Source organism: Rhinoderma darwinii, unplaced genomic scaffold, assembly GCF_050947455.1.
Source record: "Rhinoderma darwinii isolate aRhiDar2 unplaced genomic scaffold, aRhiDar2.hap1 Scaffold_36, whole genome shotgun sequence".
Taxonomy (NCBI): domain Eukaryota; kingdom Metazoa; phylum Chordata; class Amphibia; order Anura; family Rhinodermatidae; genus Rhinoderma; species Rhinoderma darwinii.
Window position 1 is genome coordinate 349,014 of NW_027463465.1, and position 24,931 is coordinate 373,944.

The 24,931-nt window shown below is 40.3% G+C and overlaps 1 protein-coding gene across 1 annotated transcript; it reads right to left on the minus strand.

The window, feature by feature from the left end:
* Positions 1 to 1,889: 1,889 nt before the first annotated feature.
* On the minus strand, positions 1,890 to 24,719 carry PRDM12 (PR/SET domain 12). Its single transcript, XM_075848332.1, has 5 exons — positions 24,156 to 24,719; positions 21,800 to 21,990; positions 20,585 to 20,740; positions 2,601 to 2,712; positions 1,890 to 2,275 (listed from the first exon to the last, which is right to left on the minus strand). Exons 1-5 carry the CDS (start codon positions 24,376 to 24,378, stop codon positions 1,890 to 1,892), a joined length of 1,068 nt encoding a protein of 355 aa, XP_075704447.1. The 5' UTR covers positions 24,379 to 24,719.
* Between the last annotated feature and the right edge of the window lie 212 nt (positions 24,720 to 24,931).

Consider the following 24,931-nt stretch of genomic DNA (forward strand, 5'->3'; position numbering starts at 1 on the left):
GTTTTTTTTTTTACTTTTTCAATATTTAATGATATATTTTACTTGCATTGTTTTAAATTCCATCACAGACCCCGGCACGGAGGACAATTAGCATAATATTTATTTTATTGTGTTTCTTTTTTCATATTTTCTATATTTAGAAAACAAAAAAACATTTTACTGTCAATTATACTTAATAGGAATATAATAAAATATAATAATAATAATAATAATAAAATATAATAATAATAATATATAATAATAATAATAATAATAAAATATAATAATAATAATAATAATAATAATAATAATAATAATAATAATAAAAAAATATAATAATAATAATAATAATAAAATATAATAATAATAATAATAATAATAATAAAATATAATAATAATAATAATAATAATAATAATAATAATAATAAAATATAATAATAATAATAATAAAATATAATAATAAATAATAATAATAATAATAAAATATAATAATAATAATATATAATAATAATAATAATAATAAAATATAATAATAAATAATAATAATAAAATATAATAATAATAGTAAATAATAATAATAATAAAATATAATAATAATAATATATAATATTATTTAGCTCGTTTTGTTTCATATTTATTGAGTATTTTTTTATTTTATTGTATAAGGTTTTGATTTTTGAAAGATTTTTTTTAATACAATTTTTTTCTAAACGACAATTGCCATTTTTTGATTATGCATAAAATAAAATCTATGTCTTTATATAAAAGTATAACTTTTTTTTTTTGTAAAAAAAAAAATTCTAATTTTTTTATTACAGGAGAATGTTAAAACCTCATCCCAAAAATTTTTATATTCATCACAGACTAAAAAAACTGATAAGGATTATAGTAAAAGTGTCCGGGTTTTTCTTTATTTTTATTGAGAGATTCATTTTCTACAAAAAAAATTCTTGTGTGAGATGAAGATTTTTATAGACCATGGAGGCAGCTCTTTTTTTAAATTATTTTTTAATAAAAAAATTTAATAAATACCAAGAATTTAATTTCTTTTTCGAATTTCGAATGTCCTTTCTTTAGATTACAAATAAATAAAACAAAAATTTTAAAATAAAAAACATAAAAATATCTATTAAATAATCTGCTTAACATAAAGGGTGGAGTTACACGTGGCAAATGAGTGGCATTCATCTGTAGGGCGTTGTTTCTGCCGCCAGCGGAAATTTCTGCAACCAAATCTACCGCCTTTGACTGCGCCCCGATATATATTTAAATTATTTTTTTAAAAAAAATTTTAAAAAAATCTATAAAAACAATCCCGGAGATATTTATATATTTAAAAGAAATTAAAAATGAATATCTATTGATTAATCGGAAACCGAAGAATTTTTTTAAGTGTATAAATAAATAAATAAATATAAAATATAATAAAGGTCTAAATAAAAAAAAAAAAGCTATATTTTCACAGTAATGAACGTTCACAAAATAAATTTCCTTTTTTTATTCGGAATATGTGATAGATACAGAGAGGTACAAATTACTTACAAGTATTATACATAGAATATCAGCAAATAATATCAAAGAGTTTCCATGGAATATTTACAGGATATAAAGTGACTCGTTAGAGGGATGAATCCGTTACTTTGTGTCTTTGTATAGAGATTTATATAGAGATTTAGATATTTATACACTGGTATATACACGCCTTGTAACGTGGCAGCGGAATTGTAAAATGTTCTGGGTCGTCGCGTAGAATTTAGACATTTTTGAAAGAAAACGGCTGCCCAAAAAAATACGAATTTTTTGCTTAGAATTTTTAAATCCCCCCCCCCCACCCCCCATCCCAAAGCCGCCACAGTCCAAGGCCTTAACTTATGCTAATTAGAAAGTCTCCAGACGGTATCAGCGTCTCTTCACAACACCATGGTGGGGATGTGGTGTGCCAGGGAGGCCGGGTGAGGTACCGGCAGGGTGGGGGAATGAACCTGTAAGGAGCCGTTTGGTGGGCGGTGCCTCGCGCTCTTCTGGTGGGCACGGAGTCCGGCCAGCTGTGAGTAGGCGCTCTGGCAGACCTGGCATTTATACGGGCGCTCTCCGGTGTGCAGTCGGACGTGGTTCCGCAGGGTGGAAGACTGGCTGAAGCGACGGTTGCAGAACCGGCACACGAAGGGTTTGTCCAGAGTGTGGATCCTCATGTGGGAGCGCAGGTTGCTGCGAGAGTTAAAGCCTCGGTGGCAGATCACGCAGCGCATGCGGCCGGACAGCACTGGGATAGAGGGGTCCACGCCGCCAAACTCATCTGAGGGGGAACAAAGGGGAAAATATGTTAAAAGTTGAAATAAATTATGAAAAATTACCCCCCCCCACTACATCCCCAAATCTTGACTCCTCCTCTGGGTTATGGCCCCCTGCTGGACAGTACAGGATACTGCAGGGACGCTCCTGGGGGATCATGACATCACTTTTATTTTAGGTGGGAGGTTAAATCTAAATAAATCGCTGAAACAAAAAATTTCCTGACGATTCTTGAACTTGAAAACTCCACCAGGTCACAAAGTATTTGCACCCAGACAATTATTCCGAGTCTGTCCCCGTGCCCGTTCTGCGGTGAACAGGCCACTCACCATTTTTGATCTTCTTCTGCTCCTCCTCCATGCCGGGCACTCCGGGGATACCCAGGAAGCTGCTCTGAGAATTCCCATACCACACCAACAGCTCTTGATCGGGAGGAATAGTCTGCGGGGGAAAAAGAGAGACGATAAGGAACCGGTGATCATCACTGCAGCCGTATCATAGAGTCATCCCATCATGCATTGCAACATCAGGGAAAAATGGAAATATTCTCCATAGCAACCAATCAGATTGCACCTTTCATTTTCAAAACAGCCTCTGACACATGAGAGCTGGAATCTGATTGGTTGCTAAATCTTCCCCAAAATACATTCCATCTGTCACTGGTCATGTAACCTGCGGGGGATTACAGGCTGCACCTCCAAGATCATAATATAGTCACCCACATAGTCATTAACCCTAAAATCCACAGCTTATAATAGTACTGGAGTGTTATAAGAGGAGCGGCTGATATCAGTCATATATGATGTAATGTCTCTGGAGGATATAATAGTGCTGGAGTGATATAAGAGGAGCGGCTGATATCAGTCACACATATGATGTAATGTCTCTGGGGGATATAATAGTACTGGAGTGATATAAGAGGAGCGGCTGATATCAGTCACATATGATGTAATGTCTCTGGAGGATATAATAGTGCTGGAGTGATATAAGAGGAGCGGCTGATATCAGTCACACATATGATGTAATGTCTCTGGAGGATATAATAGTACTGGAGTGATATAAGAGGAGCGGCTGATATCAGTCACACATATGATGTAATGTCTCTGGAGGATATAATAGTACTGGAGTGATATAAGAGGAGCGGCTGATATCAGTCACATATGATGTAATGTCTGGAGGATATAATAGTACTGGAGTGATATAAGAGGAGCGGCTGATATCAGTCACACATATGATGTAATGTCTCTGGAGGATATAATAGTACTGGAGTGATATAAGAGGAGCGGCTGATATCAGTCACATATGATGTAATGTCTCTGGAGGATATAATAGTACTGGAGTGATATAAGAGGAGCGGCTGATATCAGTCACATATATGATGTAATGTCTCTGGAGGATATAATAGTACTGGAGTGATATAAGAGGAGCGGCTGATATCAGTCACATATGATGTCATGTCTCTGGAGGATATAATAGTACTGGAGTGTTATAAGAGGAGCTGCTGATATCAGTCACACATATGATGTAATGTCTCTGGAGGATATAATAGTACTGGAGTGATATAAGAGGAGCGGCTGATATCAGTCACATATGATGTCATGTCTCTGGAGGATATAATAGTACTGGAGTGATATAAGAGGAGCGGCTGATATCAGTCACATATGATGTAATGTCTCTGGAGGATATAATAGTGCTGGAGTGATATAAGAGGAGCGGCTGATATCAGTCACACATATGATGTAATGTCTCTGGAGGATATAATAGTACTGGAGTGTTATAAGAGGAGCGGCTGATATCAGTCACACATATGATGTAATGTCTCTGGAGGATATAATAGTACTGGAGTGTTATAAGAGGAGCGGCTGATATCAGTCACATATGATGTAATGTCTCTGGAGGATATAATAGTGCTGGAGTGCTCTAAGAGGAGCGGCTGATATCAGTCACATATGATGTAATGTCTCTGGAGGATATAATAGTGCTGGAGTGTTATAAGAGGAGCGGCTGATATCAGTCACATATAATGTAATGTCTCTGGAGGATATAATAGTACTGGAGTGATATAAGAGGAGCGGCTGATATCAGTCACATATGATGTAATGTCTCTGGAGGATATAATAGTGCTGGAGTGATATAAGAGGAGCGGCTGATATCAGTCACATATGATGTAATGTCTCTGGAGGATATAATAGTACAGCAGTGATATAAGAGGAGCGGCTGATATCAGTCACATATGATGTAATGTCTCTGGAGGATATAATAGTACTGGAGTGTTATAAGAGGAGCGGCTGATATCAGTCACATATGATGTAATGTCTCTGGAGGATATAATAGTGCTGGAGTGATATAAGAGGAGCGGCTGATATCAGTCACATGATGTAATGTCTCTGGAGGATATAATAGTGCTGGAGTGATATAAGAGGAGCGGCTGATATCAGTCACACATATGATGTAATGTCTCTGGAGGATATAATAGTACTGGAGTGATATAAGAGGAGCGGCTGATATCAGTCACACATATGATGTAATGTCTCTGGAGGATATAATAGTACTGGAATGTTATAAGAGGAGCGGCTGATATCAGTCACACATATGATGTAATGTCTGGAGGATATAATAGTACTGGAGTGTTATAAGAGGAGCGGCTGATATCAGTCACACATGATGTAATGTCTCTGGAGGATATAATAGTGCTGGAGTGATATAAGAGGAGCGGCTGATATCAGTCACATATGATGTAATGTCTCTGGAGGATATAATAGTACTGGAGTGATATAAGAGGAGCGGCTGATATCAGTCACACATATGATGTAATGTCTCTGGAGGATATAATAGTACTGGAGTGTTATAAGAGGAGCGGCTGATATCAGTCACACATATGATGTAATGTCTCTGGAGGATATAATAGTACTGGAGTGTTATAAGAGGAGCGGCTGATATCAGTCACATATGATGTAATGTCTCTGGAGGATATAATAGTGCTGGAGTGCTCTAAGAGGAGCGGCTGATATCAGTCACATATGATGTAATGTCTCTGGAGGATATAATAGTGCTGGAGTGTTATAAGAGGAGCGGCTGATATCAGTCACATATAATGTAATGTCTCTGGAGGATATAATAGTACTGGAGTGATATAAGAGGAGCGGCTGATATCAGTCACATATGATGTAATGTCTCTGGAGGATATAATAGTGCTGGAGTGATATAAGAGGAGCGGCTGATATCAGTCACATATGATGTAATGTCTCTGGAGGATATAATAGTACAGCAGTGATATAAGAGGAGCGGCTGATATCAGTCACATATGATGTAATATCTCTGGAGGATATAATAGTACTGGAGTGTTATAAGAGGAGCGGCTGATATCAGTCACATATGATGTAATGTCTCTGGAGGATATAATAGTGCTGGAGTGATATAAGAGGAGCGGCTGATATCAGTCACATGATGTAATGTCTCTGGAGGATATAATAGTGCTGGAGTGATATAAGAGGAGCGGCTGATATCAGTCACACATATGATGTAATGTCTCTGGAGGATATAATAGTACTGGAGTGATATAAGAGGAGCGGCTGATATCAGTCACACATATGATGTAATGTCTCTGGAGGATATAATAGTACTGGAATGTTATAAGAGGAGCGGCTGATATCAGTCACACATATGATGTAATGTCTGGAGGATATAATAGTACTGGAGTGTTATAAGAGGAGCGGCTGATATCAGTCACACATGATGTAATGTCTCTGGAGGATATAATAGTGCTGGAGTGATATAAGAGGAGCGGCTGATATCAGTCACATATGATGTAATGTCTCTGGAGGATATAATAGTACTGGAGTGATATAAGAGGAGCGGCTGATATCAGTCACACATATGATGTAATGTCTCTGGAGGATATAATAGTACTGGAGTGTTATAAGAGGAGCGGCTGATATCAGTCACACATATGATGTAATGTCTGGAGGATATAATAGTACTGGAGTGTTATAAGAGGAGCGGCTGATATCAGTCACATATGATGTAATGTCTCTGGAGGATATAATAGTGCTGGAGTGATATAAGAGGAGCGGCTGATATCAGTCACACATATGATGTAATGTCTCTGGAGGATATAATAGTACTGGAGTGATATAAGAGGAGCGGCTGATATCAGTCACACATATGATGTAATGTCTCTGGAGGATATAATAGTGCTGGAGTGATATAAGAGGAGCGGCTGATATCAGTCACACATATGATGTAATGTCTCTGGAGGATATAATAGTACTGGAGTGTTATAAGAGGAGCGGCTGATATCAGTCACACATATGATGTAATGTCTGGAGGATATAATAGTACTGGAGTGTTATAAGAGGAGCGGCTGATATCAGTCACATATGATGTAATGTCTCTGGAGGATATAATAGTGCTGGAGTGATATAAGAGGAGCGGCTGATATCAGTCACATGATGTAATGTCTCTGGAGGATATAATAGTGCTGGAGTGATATAAGAGGAGCGGCTGATATCAGTCACACATATGATGTAATGTCTCTGGAGGATATAATAGTACTGGAGTGATATAAGAGGAGCGGCTGATATCAGTCACACATATGATGTAATGTCTCTGGAGGATATAATAGTACTGGAGTGTTATAAGAGGAGCGGCTGATATCAGTCACACATATGATGTAATGTCTGGAGGATATAATAGTACTGGAGTGTTATAAGAGGAGCGGCTGATATCAGTCACACATGATGTAATGTCTCTGGAGGATATAAAAGTGCTGGAGTGATATAAGAGGAGCGGCTGATATCAGTCACATATGATGTAATGTCTCTGGAGGATATAATAGTGCTGGAGTGATATAAGAGGAGCGGCTGATATCAGTCACATGATGTAATGTCTCTGGAGGATATAATAGTGCTGGAGTGATATAAGAGGAGCGGCTGATATCAGTCACACATATGATGTAATGTCTCTGGAGGATATAATAGTACTGGAGTGATATAAGAGGAGCGGCTGATATCAGTCACACATATGATGTAAGGTCTCTGGAGGATATAATAGTACTGGAGTGTTATAAGAGGAGCGGCTGATATCAGTCACACATATGATGTAATGTCTGGAGGATATAATAGTACTGGAGTGTTATAAGAGGAGCGGCTGATATCAGTCACACATGATGTAATGTCTCTGGAGGATATAATAGTGCTGGAGTGATATAAGAGGAGCGGCTGATATCAGTCACATATGATGTAATGTCTCTGGAGGATATAATAGTACTGGAGTGATATAAGAGGAGCGGCTGATATCAGTCACATATGATGTAATGTCTCTGGAGGATATAATAGTACTGGAGTGTTATAAGAGGAGCGGCTGATATCAGTCACACATGATGTAATGTCTCTGGAGGATATAATAGTGCTGGAGTGATATAAGAGGAGCGGCTGATATCAGTCACATATGATGTAATGTCTCTGGAGGATATAATAGTACTGGAGTGATATAAGAGGAGCGGCTGATATCAGTCACACATATGATGTAATGTCTCTGGAGGATATAATAGTACTGGAGTGTTATAAGAGGAGCGGCTGATATCAGTCACACATATGACGTAATGTATGGAGGATATAATAGTACTGGAGTGTTATAAGAGGAGCGGCTGATATCAGTCACATATGATGTAATGTCTCTGGAGGATATAATAGTGCTGGAGTGATATAAGAGGAGCGGCTGATATCAGTCACACATATGATGTAATGTCTCTGGAGGATATAATAGTACTGGAGTGATATAAGAGGAGCGGCTGATATCAGTCACACATATGATGTAATGTCTCTGGAGGATATAATAGTGCTGGAGTGATATAAGAGGAGCGGCTGATATCAGTCACACATATGATGTAATGTCTCTGGAGGATATAATAGTACTGGAGTGTTATAAGAGGAGCGGCTGATATCAGTCACACATATGATGTAATGTCTGGAGGATATAATAGTACTGGAGTGTTATAAGAGGAGCGGCTGATATCAGTCACATATGATGTAATGTCTCTGGAGGATATAATAGTGCTGGAGTGATATAAGAGGAGCGGCTGATATCAGTCACATGATGTAATGTCTCTGGAGGATATAATAGTGCTGGAGTGATATAAGAGGAGCGGCTGATATCAGTCACACATATGATGTAATGTCTCTGGAGGATATAATAGTACTGGAGTGATATAAGAGGAGCGGCTGATATCAGTCACACATATGATGTAATGTCTCTGGAGGATATAATAGTACTGGAGTGTTATAAGAGGAGCGGCTGATATCAGTCACACATATGATGTAATGTCTGGAGGATATAATAGTACTGGAGTGTTATAAGAGGAGCGGCTGATATCAGTCACACATGATGTAATGTCTCTGGAGGATATAAAAGTGCTGGAGTGATATAAGAGGAGCGGCTGATATCAGTCACATATGATGTAATGTCTCTGGAGGATATAATAGTACTGGAGTGATATAAGAGGAGCGGCTGATATCAGTCACACATATGATGTAATGTCTCTGGAGGATATAATAGTACTGGAGTGTTATAAGAGGAGCGGCTGATATCAGTCACACATATGATGTAATGTCTGGAGGATATAATAGTACTGGAGTGTTATAAGAGGAGCGGCTGATATCAGTCACATATGATGTAATGTCTCTGGAGGATATAATAGTGCTGGAGTGATATAAGAGGAGCGGCTGATATCAGTCACACATATGATGTAATGTCTCTGGAGGATATAATAGTACTGGAGTGATATAAGAGGAGCGGCTGATATCAGTCACACATATGATGTAATGTCTCTGGAGGATATAATAGTGCTGGAGTGATATAAGAGGAGCGGCTGATATCAGTCACACATATGATGTAATGTCTCTGGAGGATATAATAGTACTGGAGTGTTATAAGAGGAGCGGCTGATATCAGTCACACATATGATGTAATGTCTGGAGGATATAATAGTACTGGAGTGTTATAAGAGGAGCGGCTGATATCAGTCACATATGATGTAATGTCTCTGGAGGATATAATAGTACTGGAGTGATATAAGAGGAGCGGCTGATATCAGTCACATATATGATGTAATGTCTCTGGAGGATATAATAGTGCTGGAGTGTTATAAGAGGAGCAGCTGATATCTGTCACATATGATGTAATGTCTCTGGAGGATATAATAGTGCTGGAGTGATATAAGAGGAGCGGCTGATATCAGTCACATATATGATGTAATGTCTCTGGAGGATATAATAGTGCTGGAGTGTTATAAGAGGAGCGGCTGATATCAGTCACATATGATGTAATGTCTCTGGAGGATATAATAGTACTGGAGTGTTATAAGAGGAGCGGCTGATATCAGTCACACACATGATGTAATGTCTCTGGAGGATATAATAGTACTGGAGTGATATAAGAGGAGCGGCTGATATCAGTCACACATATGATGTAATGTCTCTGGAGGATATAATAGTACTGGAGTGATATAAGAGGAGCGGCTGATATCAGTCACATATGATGTAATGTCTCTGGAGGATATAATAGTACTGGAGTGTTATAAGAGGAGCTGCTGATATCAGTCACATATATGATGTAATGTCTCTGGAGGATATAATAGTACTGGAGTGATATAAGAGGAGCGGCTGATATCAGTCACACATATGATGTAATGTCTCTGGAGGATATAATAGTACTGGAGTGATATAAGAGGAGCGGCTGATATCAGTCACACATATGATGTAATGTCTCTGGAGGATATAATAGTACTGGAGTGTTATAAGAGGAGCGGCTGATATCAGTCACATATGATGTAATGTCTCTGGAGGATATAATAGTACTGGAGTGATATAAGAGGAGCGGCTGATATCAGTCACACATATGATGTAATGTCTCTGGAGGATATAATAGTACTGGAGTGTAATAAGAGGAGCGGCTGATATCAGTCACATATGATGTAATGTCTCTGGAGGATATAATAGTACTGGAGTGTTATAAGAGGAGCGGCTGATATCAGTCACATATATGATGTAATGTCTCTGGAGGATATAATAGTACTGGAGTGTTATAAGAGGAGCGGCTGATATCAGTCACACATATGATGTAATGTCTCTGGAGGATATAATAGTGCTGGAGTGATATAAGAGGAGTGGCTGATATCAGTCACACATATGATGTAATGTCTCTGGAGGATATAATAGTACTGGAGTGATATAAGAGGAGCGGCTGATATCAGTCACATATGATGTAATGTCTCTGGAGGATATAATAGTACTGGAGTGATATAAGAGGAGCGGCTGATATCAGCCACATATGATGTAATGTCTCTGGAGGATATAATAGTGCTGGAGTGATATAAGAGGAGCGGCTGATATCAGTCACACATATGATGTAATGTCTCTGGAGGATATAATAGTGCTGGAGTGTTATAAGAGGAGCGGCTGATATCAGTCACACATATGATGTAATGTCTCTGGAGGATATAATAGTACTGGAGTGATATAAGAGGAGCAGCTGATATCAGTCACACATATGATGTAATGTCTCTGGAGGATATAATAGTGCTGGAGTGATATAAGAGGAGCGGCTGATATCAGTCACACACATGATGTAATGTCTCTGGAGGATATAATAGTACTGGAGTGATATAAGAGGAGCGGCTGATATCAGTCACACATATGATGTAATGTCTCTGGAGGATATAATAGTACTGGAGTGATATAAGAGGAGCGGCTGATATCAGTCACATATATGATGTAATGTCTCTGGAGGATATAATAGTACAGGAGTGATATAAGAGGAGCGGCTGATATCAGTCACACATATGATGTAATGTCTCTGGAGGATATAATAGCACTGGAGTGATATAAGAGGAGCGGCTGATATCAGTCACACATATGATGTAATGTCTCTGGAGGATATAATAGTACTGGAGTGTTATAAGAGGAGCGGCTGATATCAGTCACATATGATGTAATGTCTCTGGAGGATATAATAGTACTGGAGTGATATAAGAGGAGCGGCTGATATCAGTCACACATATGATGTAATGTCTCTGGAGGATATAATAGTACTGGAGTGTAATAAGAGGAGCGGCTGATATCAGTCACATATGATGTAATGTCTCTGGAGGATATAATAGTACTGGAGTGATATAAGAGGAGCGGCTGATATCAGTCACATATGATGTAATGTCTCTGGAGGATATAATAGTGCTGGAGTGATATAAGAGGAGCGGCTGATATCAGTCACATATGATGTAATGTCTCTGGAGGATATAATAGTACTGGAGTGTTATAAGAGGAGCGGCTGATATCAGTCACATATATGATGTAATGTCTCTGGAGGATATAATAGTACTGGAGTGTTATAAGAGGAGCGGCTGATATCAGTCACATATATGATGTAATGTCTCTGGAGGATATAATAGTACTGGAGTGTTATAAGAGGAGCGGCTGATATCAGTCATATATATGATGTAATGTCTCTGGAGGATATAATAGTGCTGGAGTGTAATAAGAGGAGCGGCTGATATCAGTCACATATGATGTAATGTCTCTGGAGGATATAATAGTACTGGAGTGTTATAAGAGGAGCGGCTGATATCAGTCACATATATGATGTAATGTCTCTGGAGGATATAATAGTACTAGAGTGTTATAAGAGGAGCGGCTGATATCAGTCACACATATGATGTAATGTCTCTGGAGGATATAATAGTGCTGGAGTGATATAAGAGGAGCGGCTGATATCAGTCACATATGATGTAATGTCTGGAGGATATAATAGTACTGGAGTGATATAAGAGGAGCGGCTGATATCAGTCACACATATGATGTAATGTCTCTGGAGGATATAATAGTACTGGAGTGATATAAGAGGAGCGGCTGATATCAGTCACACATATGATGTAATATCTCTGCAGGATATAATAGTACTGGAGCGTTATAAGAGGAGCGGCTGATATCAGTCACACATATGATGTAATGTCCCTGGAGGATATAATAGTACTGGAGTGATATAAGAGGAGCGGCTGATATCAGTCACACATATGATGTAATGTCCCTGGAGGATATAATAGTACTGGAGTGATATAAGAGGAGCGGCTGATATCAGTCACACATATGATGTAATGTCTCTGGAGGATATAATAGTGCTGGAGTGTTATAAGAGAAGCGGCTGATATCAGTCACATATGATGTAATGTCTCTGGAGGATATAATAGTACTGGAGTGATATAAGAGGAGCGGCTGATATCAGTCACACATATGATGTAATGTCTCTGGAGGATATAATAGTACTGGAGTGATATAAGAGGAGCGGCTGATATCAGTCACATATAATGTAATGTCTCTGGAGGATATAATAGTACTGGAGTGTTATAAGAGAAGCGGCTGATATCAGTCACATATGATGTAATGTCTTGAGGATATAATAGTGCTGGAGTGATATAAGAGGAGCGGCTGATATCAGTCACACATATGATTCAATGTCTCTGGAGGATATAATAGTACTGGAGTGATATAAGAGGAGCGGCTGATATCAGTCACATATATGATGTAATGTCTCTGGAGGATATAATAGTGCTGGAGTGTCATAAGAGGAGCGGCTGATATCAGTCACACATATGATGTAATGTCTCTGGAGGATATAATAGTGCTGGAGTGATATAAGAGGAGCGGCTAATATCAGTCACATATATGATGTAATGTCTCTGGAGGATATAATAGTGCTGGAGTGATATAAGAGGAGCGTCTGATATCAGTCACATATATGATGTAATGTCTCTGGAGGATATAATAGTGCTGGAGTGTTATAAGAGGAGCGGCTGATATCAGTCACATATATGATGTAATGTCTCTGGAGGATATAATAGTGCTGGAGTGTTATAAGAGGAGCAGCTGATATCAGTCACATATGATGTAATGTCTCTGGAGGATATAATAGTACTGGAGTGATATAAGAGGAGCGGCTGATATCAGTCACACATATGATGTAATGTCTCTGGAGAATATAATAGTGCTGGAGTGATATAAGAGGAGCGGCTGATATCAGTCACATATGATGTAATGTCTCTGGAGGATATAATAGTGCTGGAGTGATATAAGAGGAGCGGCTGATATCAGTCACACATATGATGTAATGTCTCTGGGGGATATAATAGTACTGGAGTGTTATAAGAGGAGCGGCTGATATCAGTCACACATATGATGTAATGTCTCTGGAGGATATAATAGTGCTGGAGTGATATAAGAGGAGCGGCTGATATCAGTCACATATGATGTAATGTCTCTGGAGGATATAATGGTACTGGAGTGTTATAAGAGAAGCGGCTGATATCAGTCACACATATGATGTAATGTCTCTGGAGGATATAATAGTGCTGGAGTGATATAAGAGGAGCGGCTGATATCAGTCACACATATGATGTAATGTCTCTGGAGGATATAATAGTACTGGAGTGATATAAGAGGAGCTGCTGATATCAGTCACATATGATGTAATGTCTCTGGAGGATATAATAGTACTGGAGTGATATAAGAGGAGCGGCTGATATCAGTCACACATATGATGTAATGTCTCTGGAGGATATAATAGTACTGGAGTGATATAAGAGGAGCGGCTGATATCAGTCACATATGATGTAATGTCTCTGGAGGATATAATAGTGCTGGAGTGTTATAAGAGGAGCGGCTGATATCAGTCACATATGATGTAATGTCTCTGGAGGATATAATAGTACTGGAGTGATATAAGAGGAGCGGCTGATATCAGTCACACATATGATGTAATGTCTCTGGAGGATATAATAGTACTGGAGTGATATAAGAGGAGTGGCTGATATCAGTCACATATATGATGTAATGTCTCTGGAGGATATAATAGTGCTGGAGTGATATAAGAGGAGTGGCTGATATCAGTCACACATATGATGTAATGTCTCTGGAGGATATAATAGTGCTGGAGTGATATAAGAGGAGCGGTTGATATCAGTCACATATATGATGTAATGTCTCTGGAGGATATAATAGTGCTGGAGTGTTATAAGAGGAGCGGCTGATATCAGTCACACATATGATGTAATGTCTCTGGAGGATATAATAGTACTGGAGTGATATAAGAGGAGCGGCTGATATCAGTCACACATATGATGTAATGTCTCTGGAGGATATAATAGTGCTGGAGTGATATAAGAGGAGCGGCTGATATCAGTCACATATGATGTAATGTCTGGAGGATATAATAGTACTGGAGTGATATAAGAGGAGCGGCTGATATCAGTCACACATATGATGTAATGTCTCTGGAGGATATAATAGTACTGGAGTGATATAAGAGGAGCGGCTGATATCAGTCACACATATGATGTAATATCTCTGCAGGATATAATAGTACTGGAGCGTTATAAGAGGAGCGGCTGATATCAGTCACACATATGATGTAATGTCCCTGGAGGATATAATAGTACTGGAGTGATATAAGAGGAGCGGCTGATATCAGTCACACATATGATGTAATGTCCCTGGAGGATATAATAGTACTGGAGTGATATAAGAGGAGCGGCTGATATCAGTCACACATATGATGTAATGTCTCTGGAGGATATAATAGTGCTGGAGTGTTATAAGAGAAGCGGCTGATATCAGTCACATATGATGTAATGTCTCTGGAGGATATAATAGTACTGGAGTGATATAAGAGGAGCGGCTGATATCAGTCACACATATGATGTAATGTCTCTGGAGGATATAATAGTACTGGAGTGATATAAGAGGAGCGGCTGATATCAGTCACATATAATGTAATGTCTCTGGAGGATATAATAGTACTGGAGTGTTATAAGAGAAGCGGCTGATATCAGTCACATATGATGTAATGTCTTGAGGATATAATAGTGCTGGAGTGATATAAGAGGAGCGGCTGATATCAGTCACACATATGATTCAATGTCTCTGGAGGATATAATAGTACTGGAGTGATATAAGAGGAGCGGCTGATATCAGTCACATATATGATTTAATGTCTCTGGAGGATATAATAGTGCTGGAGTGTCATAAGAGGAGCGGCTGATATCAGTCACACATATGATGTAATGTCTCTGGAGGATATAATAGTGCTGGAGTGATATAAGAGGAGCGGCTAATATCAGTCACATATATGATGTAATGTCTCTGGAGGATATAATAGTGCTGGAGTGATATAAGAGGAGCGTCTGATATCAGTCACATATATGATGTAATGTCTCTGGAGGATATAATAGTGCTGGAGTGTTATAAGAGGAGCGGCTGATATCAGTCACATATATGATGTAATGTCTCTGGAGGATATAATAGTGCTGGAGTGTTATAAGAGGAGCAGCTGATATCAGTCACATATGATGTAATGTCTCTGGAGGATATAATAGTACTGGAGTGATATAAGAGGAGCGGCTGATATCAGTCACACATATGATGTAATGTCTCTGGAGAATATAATAGTGCTGGAGTGATATAAGAGGAGCGGCTGATATCAGTCACATATGATGTAATGTCTCTGGAGGATATAATAGTGCTGGAGTGATATAAGAGGAGCGGCTGATATCAGTCACACATATGATGTAATGTCTCTGGGGGATATAATAGTACTGGAGTGTTATAAGAGGAGCGGCTGATATCAGTCACACATATGATGTAATGTCTCTGGAGGATATAATAGTGCTGGAGTGATATAAGAGGAGCGGCTGATATCAGTCACATATGATGTAATGTCTCTGGAGGATATAATGGTACTGGAGTGTTATAAGAGAAGCGGCTGATATCAGTCACATATATGATGTAATGTCTCTGGAGGATATAATAGTGCTGGAGTGATATAAGAGGAGCGGCTGATATCAGTCACACATATGATGTAATGTCTCTGGAGGATATAATAGTGCTGGAGTGATATAAGAGGAGCGGCTGATATCAGTCACACATATGATGTAATGTCTCTGGAGGATATAATAGTACTGGAGTGATATAAGAGGAGCTGCTGATATCAGTCACATATGATGTAATGTCTCTGGAGGATATAATAGTACTGGAGTGATATAAGAGGAGCGGCTGATATCAGTCACATAAGATGTAATGTCTCTGGAGGATATAATAGTACTGGAGTGATATAAGAGGAGCGGCTGATATCAGTCACACATATGATGTAATGTCTCTGGAGGCTATAATAGTACTGGAGTGATATAAGAGGAGCGGCTGATATCAGTCACACATATGATGTAATGTCTCTGGAGGATATAATAGTACTGGAGTGATATAAGAGGAGCGGCTGATATCAGTCACACATATGATGTAATGTCTCTGGAGGATATAATAGTACTGGAGTGATATAAGAGGAGCGGCTGATATCAGTCACACATATGATGTAATGTCTCTGGAGGATATAATAGTACTGGAGTGTTATAAGAGGAGCGGCTGATATCAGTCACATATATGATGTAATGTCTCTGGAGGATATAATAGTACTGGAGTGATATAAGAGGAGTGGCTGATATCAGTCACACATATGATGTAATGTCTCTGGAGGATATAATAGTACTGGAGTGATATAAGAGGAGCGGCTGATATCAGTCACACATATGATGTAATGTCTCTGGAGGATATAATAGTACTGGAGTGTTATAAGAGGAGCGGCTGATATCAGTCACATATATGATGTAATGTCTCTGGAGGATATAATAGTACTGGAGTGATATAAGAGGAGTGGCTGATATCAGTCACATATATGATGTAATGTCTCTGGAGGATATAATAGTGCTGGAGTGATATAAGAGGAGCGGCTGATATCAGTCACACATATGATGTAATGTCTCTGGAGGATATAATAGTGCTGGAGTGATATAAGAGGAGCGGCTGATATCAGTCACACATATGATGTAATGTCTGGAGGATATAATAGTGCTGGAGTGATATAAGAGGAGCGGCTGATATCAGTCACACATATGATGTAATGTCTCTGGAGGATATAATAGTGCTGGAGTGATATAAGAGGAGCGGCTGATATCAGTCACACATATGATGTAATGTCTGGAGGATATAATAGTGCTGGAGTGATATAAGAGGAGCGGCTGATATCAGTCACACATATGATGTAATGTCTCTGGAGGATATAATAGTGCTGGAGTGATATAAGAGGAGCGGCTGATATCAGTCACATATGATGTAATGTCTCTGGAGGATATAATAGTACTGGAGTGATATAAGAGGAGCGGCTGATATCAGTCACATATGATGTAATGTCTCTGGAGGATATAATAGTGCTGGAGTGTTATAAGAGGAGCGGCTGATATCAGTCACATATGATGTAATGTCTCTGGAGGATATAATAGTGCTGGAGTGATATAAGAGGAGCGGCTGATATCAGTCACATATGATGTAATGTCTCTGGAGGATATAATAGTGCTGGAGTGATATAAGAGGAGCGGCTGATATCAGTCACATATGATGTAATGTCTCTGGAGGATATAATAGTGCTGGAGTGTTATAAGAGGAGCGGCTGATATCAGTCACATATGATGTAATGTCTCTGGAGGATATAATAGTGCTGGAGTGATATAAGAGGAGCGGCTGATATCAGTCACATATGATGTAATGTCTCTGGAGGATATAATAGTACTGGAGTGATATAAGAGGAGCGGCTGATATCAGTCACACATATGATGTAATGTCTCTGGAGGATATAATAGTACTGGAGTGATATAAGAGGAGCGGCTGATATCAGTCACATATGATGTAATGTCTCTGGAGGATATAATAGTGCTGGAGTGATATAAGAGGAGCGGCTGATATCAGTCACACATATGATGTAATGTCTCTGGAGGATATAATAGTACTGGAGTGATATAAGAGGAGCGGCTGATATCAGTCACACATATGATGTAATGTCTCTGGAGGATATAATAGTACTGGAGTGTTATAAGAGGAGCGGCTGATATCAGTCACATATATGATGTAATGTCTCTGGAGGATATAATAGTACTGGAGTGATATAAGAGGAGCGGCTGATATCAGTCACATATGATGTAATGTCTCTGGAGGATATAATAGTGCTGGAGTGATATAAGAGGAGCGGCTGATATCAGTCACACATATGATGTAATGTCTCTGGAGGATATAATAGTACTGGAGTGATATAAGAGGAGCGGCTGATATCAGTCACACACATGATGTAATGTCTGGAGGATATAATAGTACTGGAGTGATATAAGAGGAGCGGCTGATATCAGTCACATATATGATGTAATGTCTCTCGAGATTCTCGGCACCGGAGATGTGTGACATACAGTAGTTGTCATGGGGGCAGGGAGGGTTCTACAGTCGCTGTCACTCATCTTACACTAGAGTCGGCCCCTCTCTGGTCGAAAAGGCTGATAACAGAGTACAATAGATTTTACATTGTGTCGATAATAGGTGGATATTATTTGGTGGGGGGGTCTAATGTGGGATGACCTAAAGGAATGAACAATCTTGGTCATCTAGACCTGCGGATTGTGATGTCCCCCCTCCCCCAGCAGAGGTGTCTCCTGTTAGCGCCTCAGCCTCTGTCCGTTATCTTTGTGGAGTCTGTGCCCCGGTGCCCCTCCTGTGTCTCCTTTGACGCCCGGTGTTGAGCTCCTTGGATACCAAGGACGTGGCTGAATAGACGGATATTTAACATTCTCCAATTAAAATAACAAACCAGAGATACGGGCGATGAATGGGGAGCGCGCCGCGTCGGGCGTTTGTGTGTCTTACGTCGGCTCCGAAACAATACAGCAGAGCGTTGACCTTGAGCCCAGCACATCGGGGCGTGGAGTGCGGGATGTGCCGAGTCTACGGGGTCTGTGATCCCACCACCAGCCTTTTGTATGGGAAGTTAAGAACCAACGAGGTTACATCCGCCCCTCCCCCTCCCAAAAAAAAAAATGACATCGCCTGTCAAAAGCAAATCAAGAAATATCCGGCTGCGGAGAATCTTCTATTAAGTAACTGATGTTTACAGACGGCGGTGTATGGAGAAGACGTCGGGAAACGTCGCCGCGCGCCCGCGTAACCTGCCATTTGTTAGACAGAAAATTGATTTCCTGTTAGAAGAGAAGAGTGACCCGTCCCGCTGCGCCATGGAAATACCCGCGGGTCCTATTGTTACAGCTGATAACTAGCGATCACCGGGGGCCGATACAGCCCTCAAGGTGGGGTGGGCCATGACGCACACAATGTTCCGGATATTAGCTGAAGAAGGGGCCCCAGGGGCATTTAAAGTGAACCCTACAACGATCTAGAATTTTCCAAACACTACCTGAAACAGCTCCATGTATAAAGTCAACTTCAACCAATGTGAACCTGGTTCTAGAATGTTCTAGATATTATGTGAAATGACTGCACTGTCCGGTGGTGAGCTGAGGAGGGCGCCGAGGGTAACATTCAACCTTATTATAGAATGAATTCCAGAGTATTCCTTCCTCCATCTCATGGAGAACAAGTGTTTGGTAAGTTGTCTGATGATGTCATCAGTAAAGGATTCTTAGTGGTCGCCCTGAGTTATTGCCCTTACATGATGTCATCAGTGAAGGTTTCTTAGTGGTCACCCTGAGTTATTGCCCTTTCATGATGTCATCAGTGGAGGATTCTTAGTGCTTACCCTGAGTTATGCCCCTTTGATGATGTCATCAGTGAAGGATTCTTAGTGGTCACCCTGAGTTATTGCCCTTTGATGATGTCATCAGTTAAGGGTTCTTAGTGGTCACCCTGAGTTATTGCCCTTTGATGATGTCATCAGTGAAGGATTCTTAGTGGTTACCCTGAGTTATTGCCCTTTGATGATTTCATCAGTGAAGGATTCTTAGTGGTCACCCTGAGTTATTGCCCTTTCATGATGTCATCAGTGAAGGATTCTTAGTGGTCACCCTGAGTTATTGCCCTTTCATGATGTCATCAGTGAAGGTTTCTTAGTAGTCACCCTGAGTTATTGCCCTTTGATGATGTCATCAGTGAAGGATTCTTAGTGGTCACCCTGAGTTATTGCCCTTTCATGATGTCATCAGTGGAGGATTCTTAGTGGTTACCCTGAGTTATTGCCCTTTGATGATTTCATCAGTGAAGGATTCTTAGTGGTCACCCTGAGTTATTGCCCTTTGATGATGTCGATTGGCCATCAATAGGTCAAGATTCCCTACAGACTACAACTCCCTGCTCCGCAGCGCCATCTTCCTGCAGAGATGTGAATCTTCTGCACTGGGTTTTGGATGGACCTGTGCTGAGGTGTGTATGGTAGATGATGAGAGTATTACCTCAATGGCCTTGTAGAAGATACTGTTCCCGATCTGAACCACTTCCAGATTCTGTTCCTGCTCGTTGCGGGCACATTTGATGTAAGTCATCCAACTACGGTGGTCTTCCTGGCTGGCATCAATAAAATAGCGCACAGTGCTGTCTTCATTAAAGACCTGGGAATAGAAACAACAAGGGGTTAATAATGTGATAATGGACACATTAATAATATCTATCTATCTATCTATCTATCTATCTATCTCATATCTATCTATCTCATATCTATCTATCTATCTATCTATCTATCTATCTATCTCATATCTATCTTTCTATCTATCTATCTATCTCATATCTATCTATCTCATATCTATCTATCTATCTCTCTATCTCTCATATCTATCTATCTATCTATCTATCTATCTATCTATCTATCTATCTATCTCATATCTATCTTTCTATCTATCTATCTATCTCATATCTATCTATCTCATATCTATCTATCTATCTCTCTATCTCTCATATCTATCTATCTATCTATCTATCTATCTATCTATCTATCTATCTATCTATCTATCTATCTATCTATCTATCTATCTATCTATCTATCTATCTATCTATCTATCTATCTCTCTCTCATATCTATCTATCTATCTATCTATCTATCTATCTATCTATCTATCTATCTATCTATCTATCTATCTATCTATCTATCTATCTATCTATCTATCTATCTATCTAATCTATCTATCTATCCCCTGTCAGTCCCCGGCTTCCTCTTCTCTTGCCCCCTGGTCATTGTGTTGGGTAATTGTTGATCACCGCTCTATGACCCATGAGATGACTGGAGGTAATTGGAGTCATTGATGAAGGTGCTGCAGCCCCCTCCCCTCCTTATACTACAAGGCCCTCCAGCTGTGGTGACACTACAAGAATACCACATGCCATGCTGGGAGTTGTAGTGTCACAGGTTCCAGGACACTGCTCTACAGACAATGGGGAGGGGGCAGTTCCCCCTCACTCTTATTATTGACATCCAAAGGGTCAATTTCAGCCAATTGCCCTGACGTCCCAGACAATGGAGCCGCTGGACATGAATGGACGCCATTAATCTCTCGGATCCAGTTCATCTCATTCAATTAGTTCCTCCCCTGGGGGGGGGGGGGGGATTTATCATCAGATCTTATCTGAGCCCCCACCCTGCAGATCCTGCACCTGTGAGGATGATGACTACTCACCTCCCACATCAGGTTGTTGTTCTTGCACAGGTCCACATGCTCAGGAGAGATGACTCTGCCGGTAAAAGGTCCCATCTCAGTCCCAGCTTTGATCCAAGTCTTGGAGAAGATCCCTAAACCTTCACCAGGGATGGAGCTCTGGGCAATGATGACTTCTGTGGGCAACACCAGGCTGGAGAGCTTCTGAACTTCTGGAAGAAAAAGGCGCAACCCTAAGCAGGAGAACTTTACACAACCAGGATCAAATGACGCACTGGAAGTTACTCTGCAGCACAACATCCAGAGATGACAAGGACTTTACTCAGGAGAACTTTCCATATACGACCCCGGGGCTTCCTAGAGCGCCCACCAGCGACAATTTATACTCCAATAATTCGGAAACAATAATGTCGCATGTATTGCATCTTGTTACCGAAATCATCAAATTGTCCCTATCTACACATTCTGCACCCCGATATCTGGGGGCGGATGAGACCCTTAAATACCCGGTGGAGTCCTCTCCAGGCATCCGTTTATTACTACCCGGTGGAGTCCTCTCCAGGCATCCGTTTATTACTACCCGGTGGAGTCCTCTCCAGGCATCCGTTTATTACTACCCGGTGGAGTCCTCTCCAGGCATCCGTTTATTACTACCCGGTGGAGTCCTCTCCAGGCATCCGTTTATTGCTACCCGGTGGAGTCCTCTCCAGGCATCCGTTTATTACTACCCGGTGGAGTCCTCTCCAGGCATCCGTTTATTACTACCCGGTGGAGTCCTCTCCAGGCATCCGTTTATTACCAGAGTACTGGAGTTACGCAACTAAAATAATTCAGTTCGAGAAAATCTTCATCATCAGCTCCAAATAACAACGAATCATTTATCATTTTTCCTGTAATTAGCAAAGTTTAAATTGGAAACATTTGCATAAATGTCGCAGAATATCTGTTGCTATTTCTCCTGTAAACCTACAACAATATTGCGGCAGATTAGCAAACCCGAGGACAAATGAATCTAATCCAGATGATTGATAATGAATATATTTAATCCCATTCACTTAATCCCCTTCCAGAGACTTTTCACGGGCATTTAATTTCTATCAAACCATGTGTATAATTCTTACAATTCTACAAATCACACGATTATTGTACATTATATCCAAATCTCCCGATTATCATCTTAAAGTCGCATATTTGTATAAATTCCTAACGAAATATACGAGATTGATGAATCTAAATTCTAATTCTATCCATTTATAGCTCAATTATCTGGCGCAGCCCGGACCCTCTGCGTCCTTTTCCCTTTTATAAAAACTGCGCTAAATCTCCAAATGCTGCGCAACTATAAATAAAAATAATGCAAACTTCTGAGAAAAACGCTAGTGAATGGGATTTTATTAAACACGGAACCTGCGACAATAGGAGAGATTGAGGCTATTTGTTGCGTAGACAGAGGTTAAATAGTGTGCCCCATCTACCCGTCCAGCAATTTGTCACACTGGTAAAGTGATGGGCATTCATGAAACCCAACAAGAAAGAAATGACTCATTCTAAATTCATTAGTCTGTATGGAAATTGTCGCAGATACATTGGAGCATCATGTAGTGAGGACTTGCTCCAAAGCTGGAGGAATTCCACCAACAAAATGGGGAGATTAGCTGCTTGACATCAAGTGAATGCTGATGGAATTAGTCTTTATGGTCAATTAGGAAAGGAACATAGAGGATAATGGGAGTCATAATTCCCCCTTCACGGATGCCAGGACAAGGGAGCTGGATGGGGCACAGATTGATGAATGAGGAATAAGGACCTGAGACATTTTAAAGAATAGGAGACTTTTTTCTTCTTTGGATTCTTTTTAAGTTGGTTTAAGTGGAAACTTTTTCTCAGGTCAAACTCAAGTTAACTAAATGAATGTAAAAGCTTTTCTTCCCCAGTCTGACTCTATTACATGCCCTGCTCAACTGTGGGGGGAGGAAAGTGGGGGCGACACTGGGAAAGTCAGGGGGAGATGCTGGGAGAAAAGCGAGGATTTCAGGGTTGGTTGGTAAAGAGGAGAATTTGATGGGAACAAAAGTAAAAAGATGCCGGAGTTGTGTGATTGCGGCAAATATCCAAAAGTCGCATCTTCACCATTCAATGCAAAACAAACAAAAAAACACAAATATGCTACAAAATGAATCAATTCAAAAATATCACAATATTTTTTTTTAAAAAAAACAACTAAACTAAATGCGACATTTTTTTTCTTTTGCAATTAATAATGTTGATAGAGCCAGAAAAGTTGCGCTATGACTCTGAGATGCGGATGGGAGGCTGTGATCTGTATGGTGTATGGTGGGTGGGTGGTAGTGCCAGCCCGGGCATAGTGGGCACTTACCTCCAGAGAATGACTGCGCCAGGACCTCCGCTGTGAAGGCGGTTTTGGGGCTGCTGTGGTTACTCTTCTCCTCAAACAGCTGCTCCCCCAAGACGTTCCTCCAGCGCCCATAGAGGAAGCTGTGCAGGATGTCCGAGGTGATCATCTCTGCCAGGGATAGACCCGACTGCTTCAGGCCACTCTTCAGCACCAAGGCTTCTGCGGGGAGCACTGAGCCCATCATGGGTCTGGTGAGGCTGGTGGTGGTGGTAGTGTCACCTGGTGCAGCAGCCTATGCCACAATCCTCCTGGCAGCAGCAGAGTGTGGAGCAGCAGCCTATGCCACAATCCTCCTGGCAGCAGCCCTTCCCTCTTTATATGGGCCTGAATGACCCTCCTAATTGGTTATTAATGACCTCCCTGACGTTGTAAGATAGACTTGTTCCATAGAAGAAGAGAGAAAGAGAGAGCCCCCTCCTCCCCTGAGAGACTGCAAGAGAGAGCAGAGGAGAGAAGGAGGAGGGGAGAGACAGCCCAGCCGCAGGAGCACCCGTTATCCAGCCACCTGCCACCCCAAAACTGTGCCCTCACCCCAAATCCAAGAGGGGTGAAGGTCCCTGCATGTTCCGCAGATTCTTCCATCCTTTCTTTCTTCCTTCTTTACTTCTATCTCTCTTCTTTCCTCGTTTGTTCTCTTTCTTCCTACCATATTTTCTTTCCTTGTGTCTCCTTTCCTTCCTTCTTTCCCTTCTTTCCGTCTTTTCTTTTCTCTTTTCTTCCTACTGTGATTTTTTTTC

Bases quoted from the DNA above. Each gene is read 5' to 3' on its own strand.
- PRDM12 (XM_075848332.1), bottom strand. From the start codon at position 24,378: ATGATGGGCTCAGTGCTCCCCGCAGAAGCCTTGGTGCTGAAGAGTGGC. The intron at 21,991-24,155 runs GTAAGTGCCCAC...TTTTTCTTCCAG, and splicing joins GGCGCAGTCATTCTCTGGAG to AAGTTCAGAAGCTCTCCAGC. The intron at 2,276-2,600 runs GTGAGTGGCCTG...GTTCCCCCTCAG, and splicing joins GCAGAAGAAGATCAAAAATG to ATGAGTTTGGCGGCGTGGAC.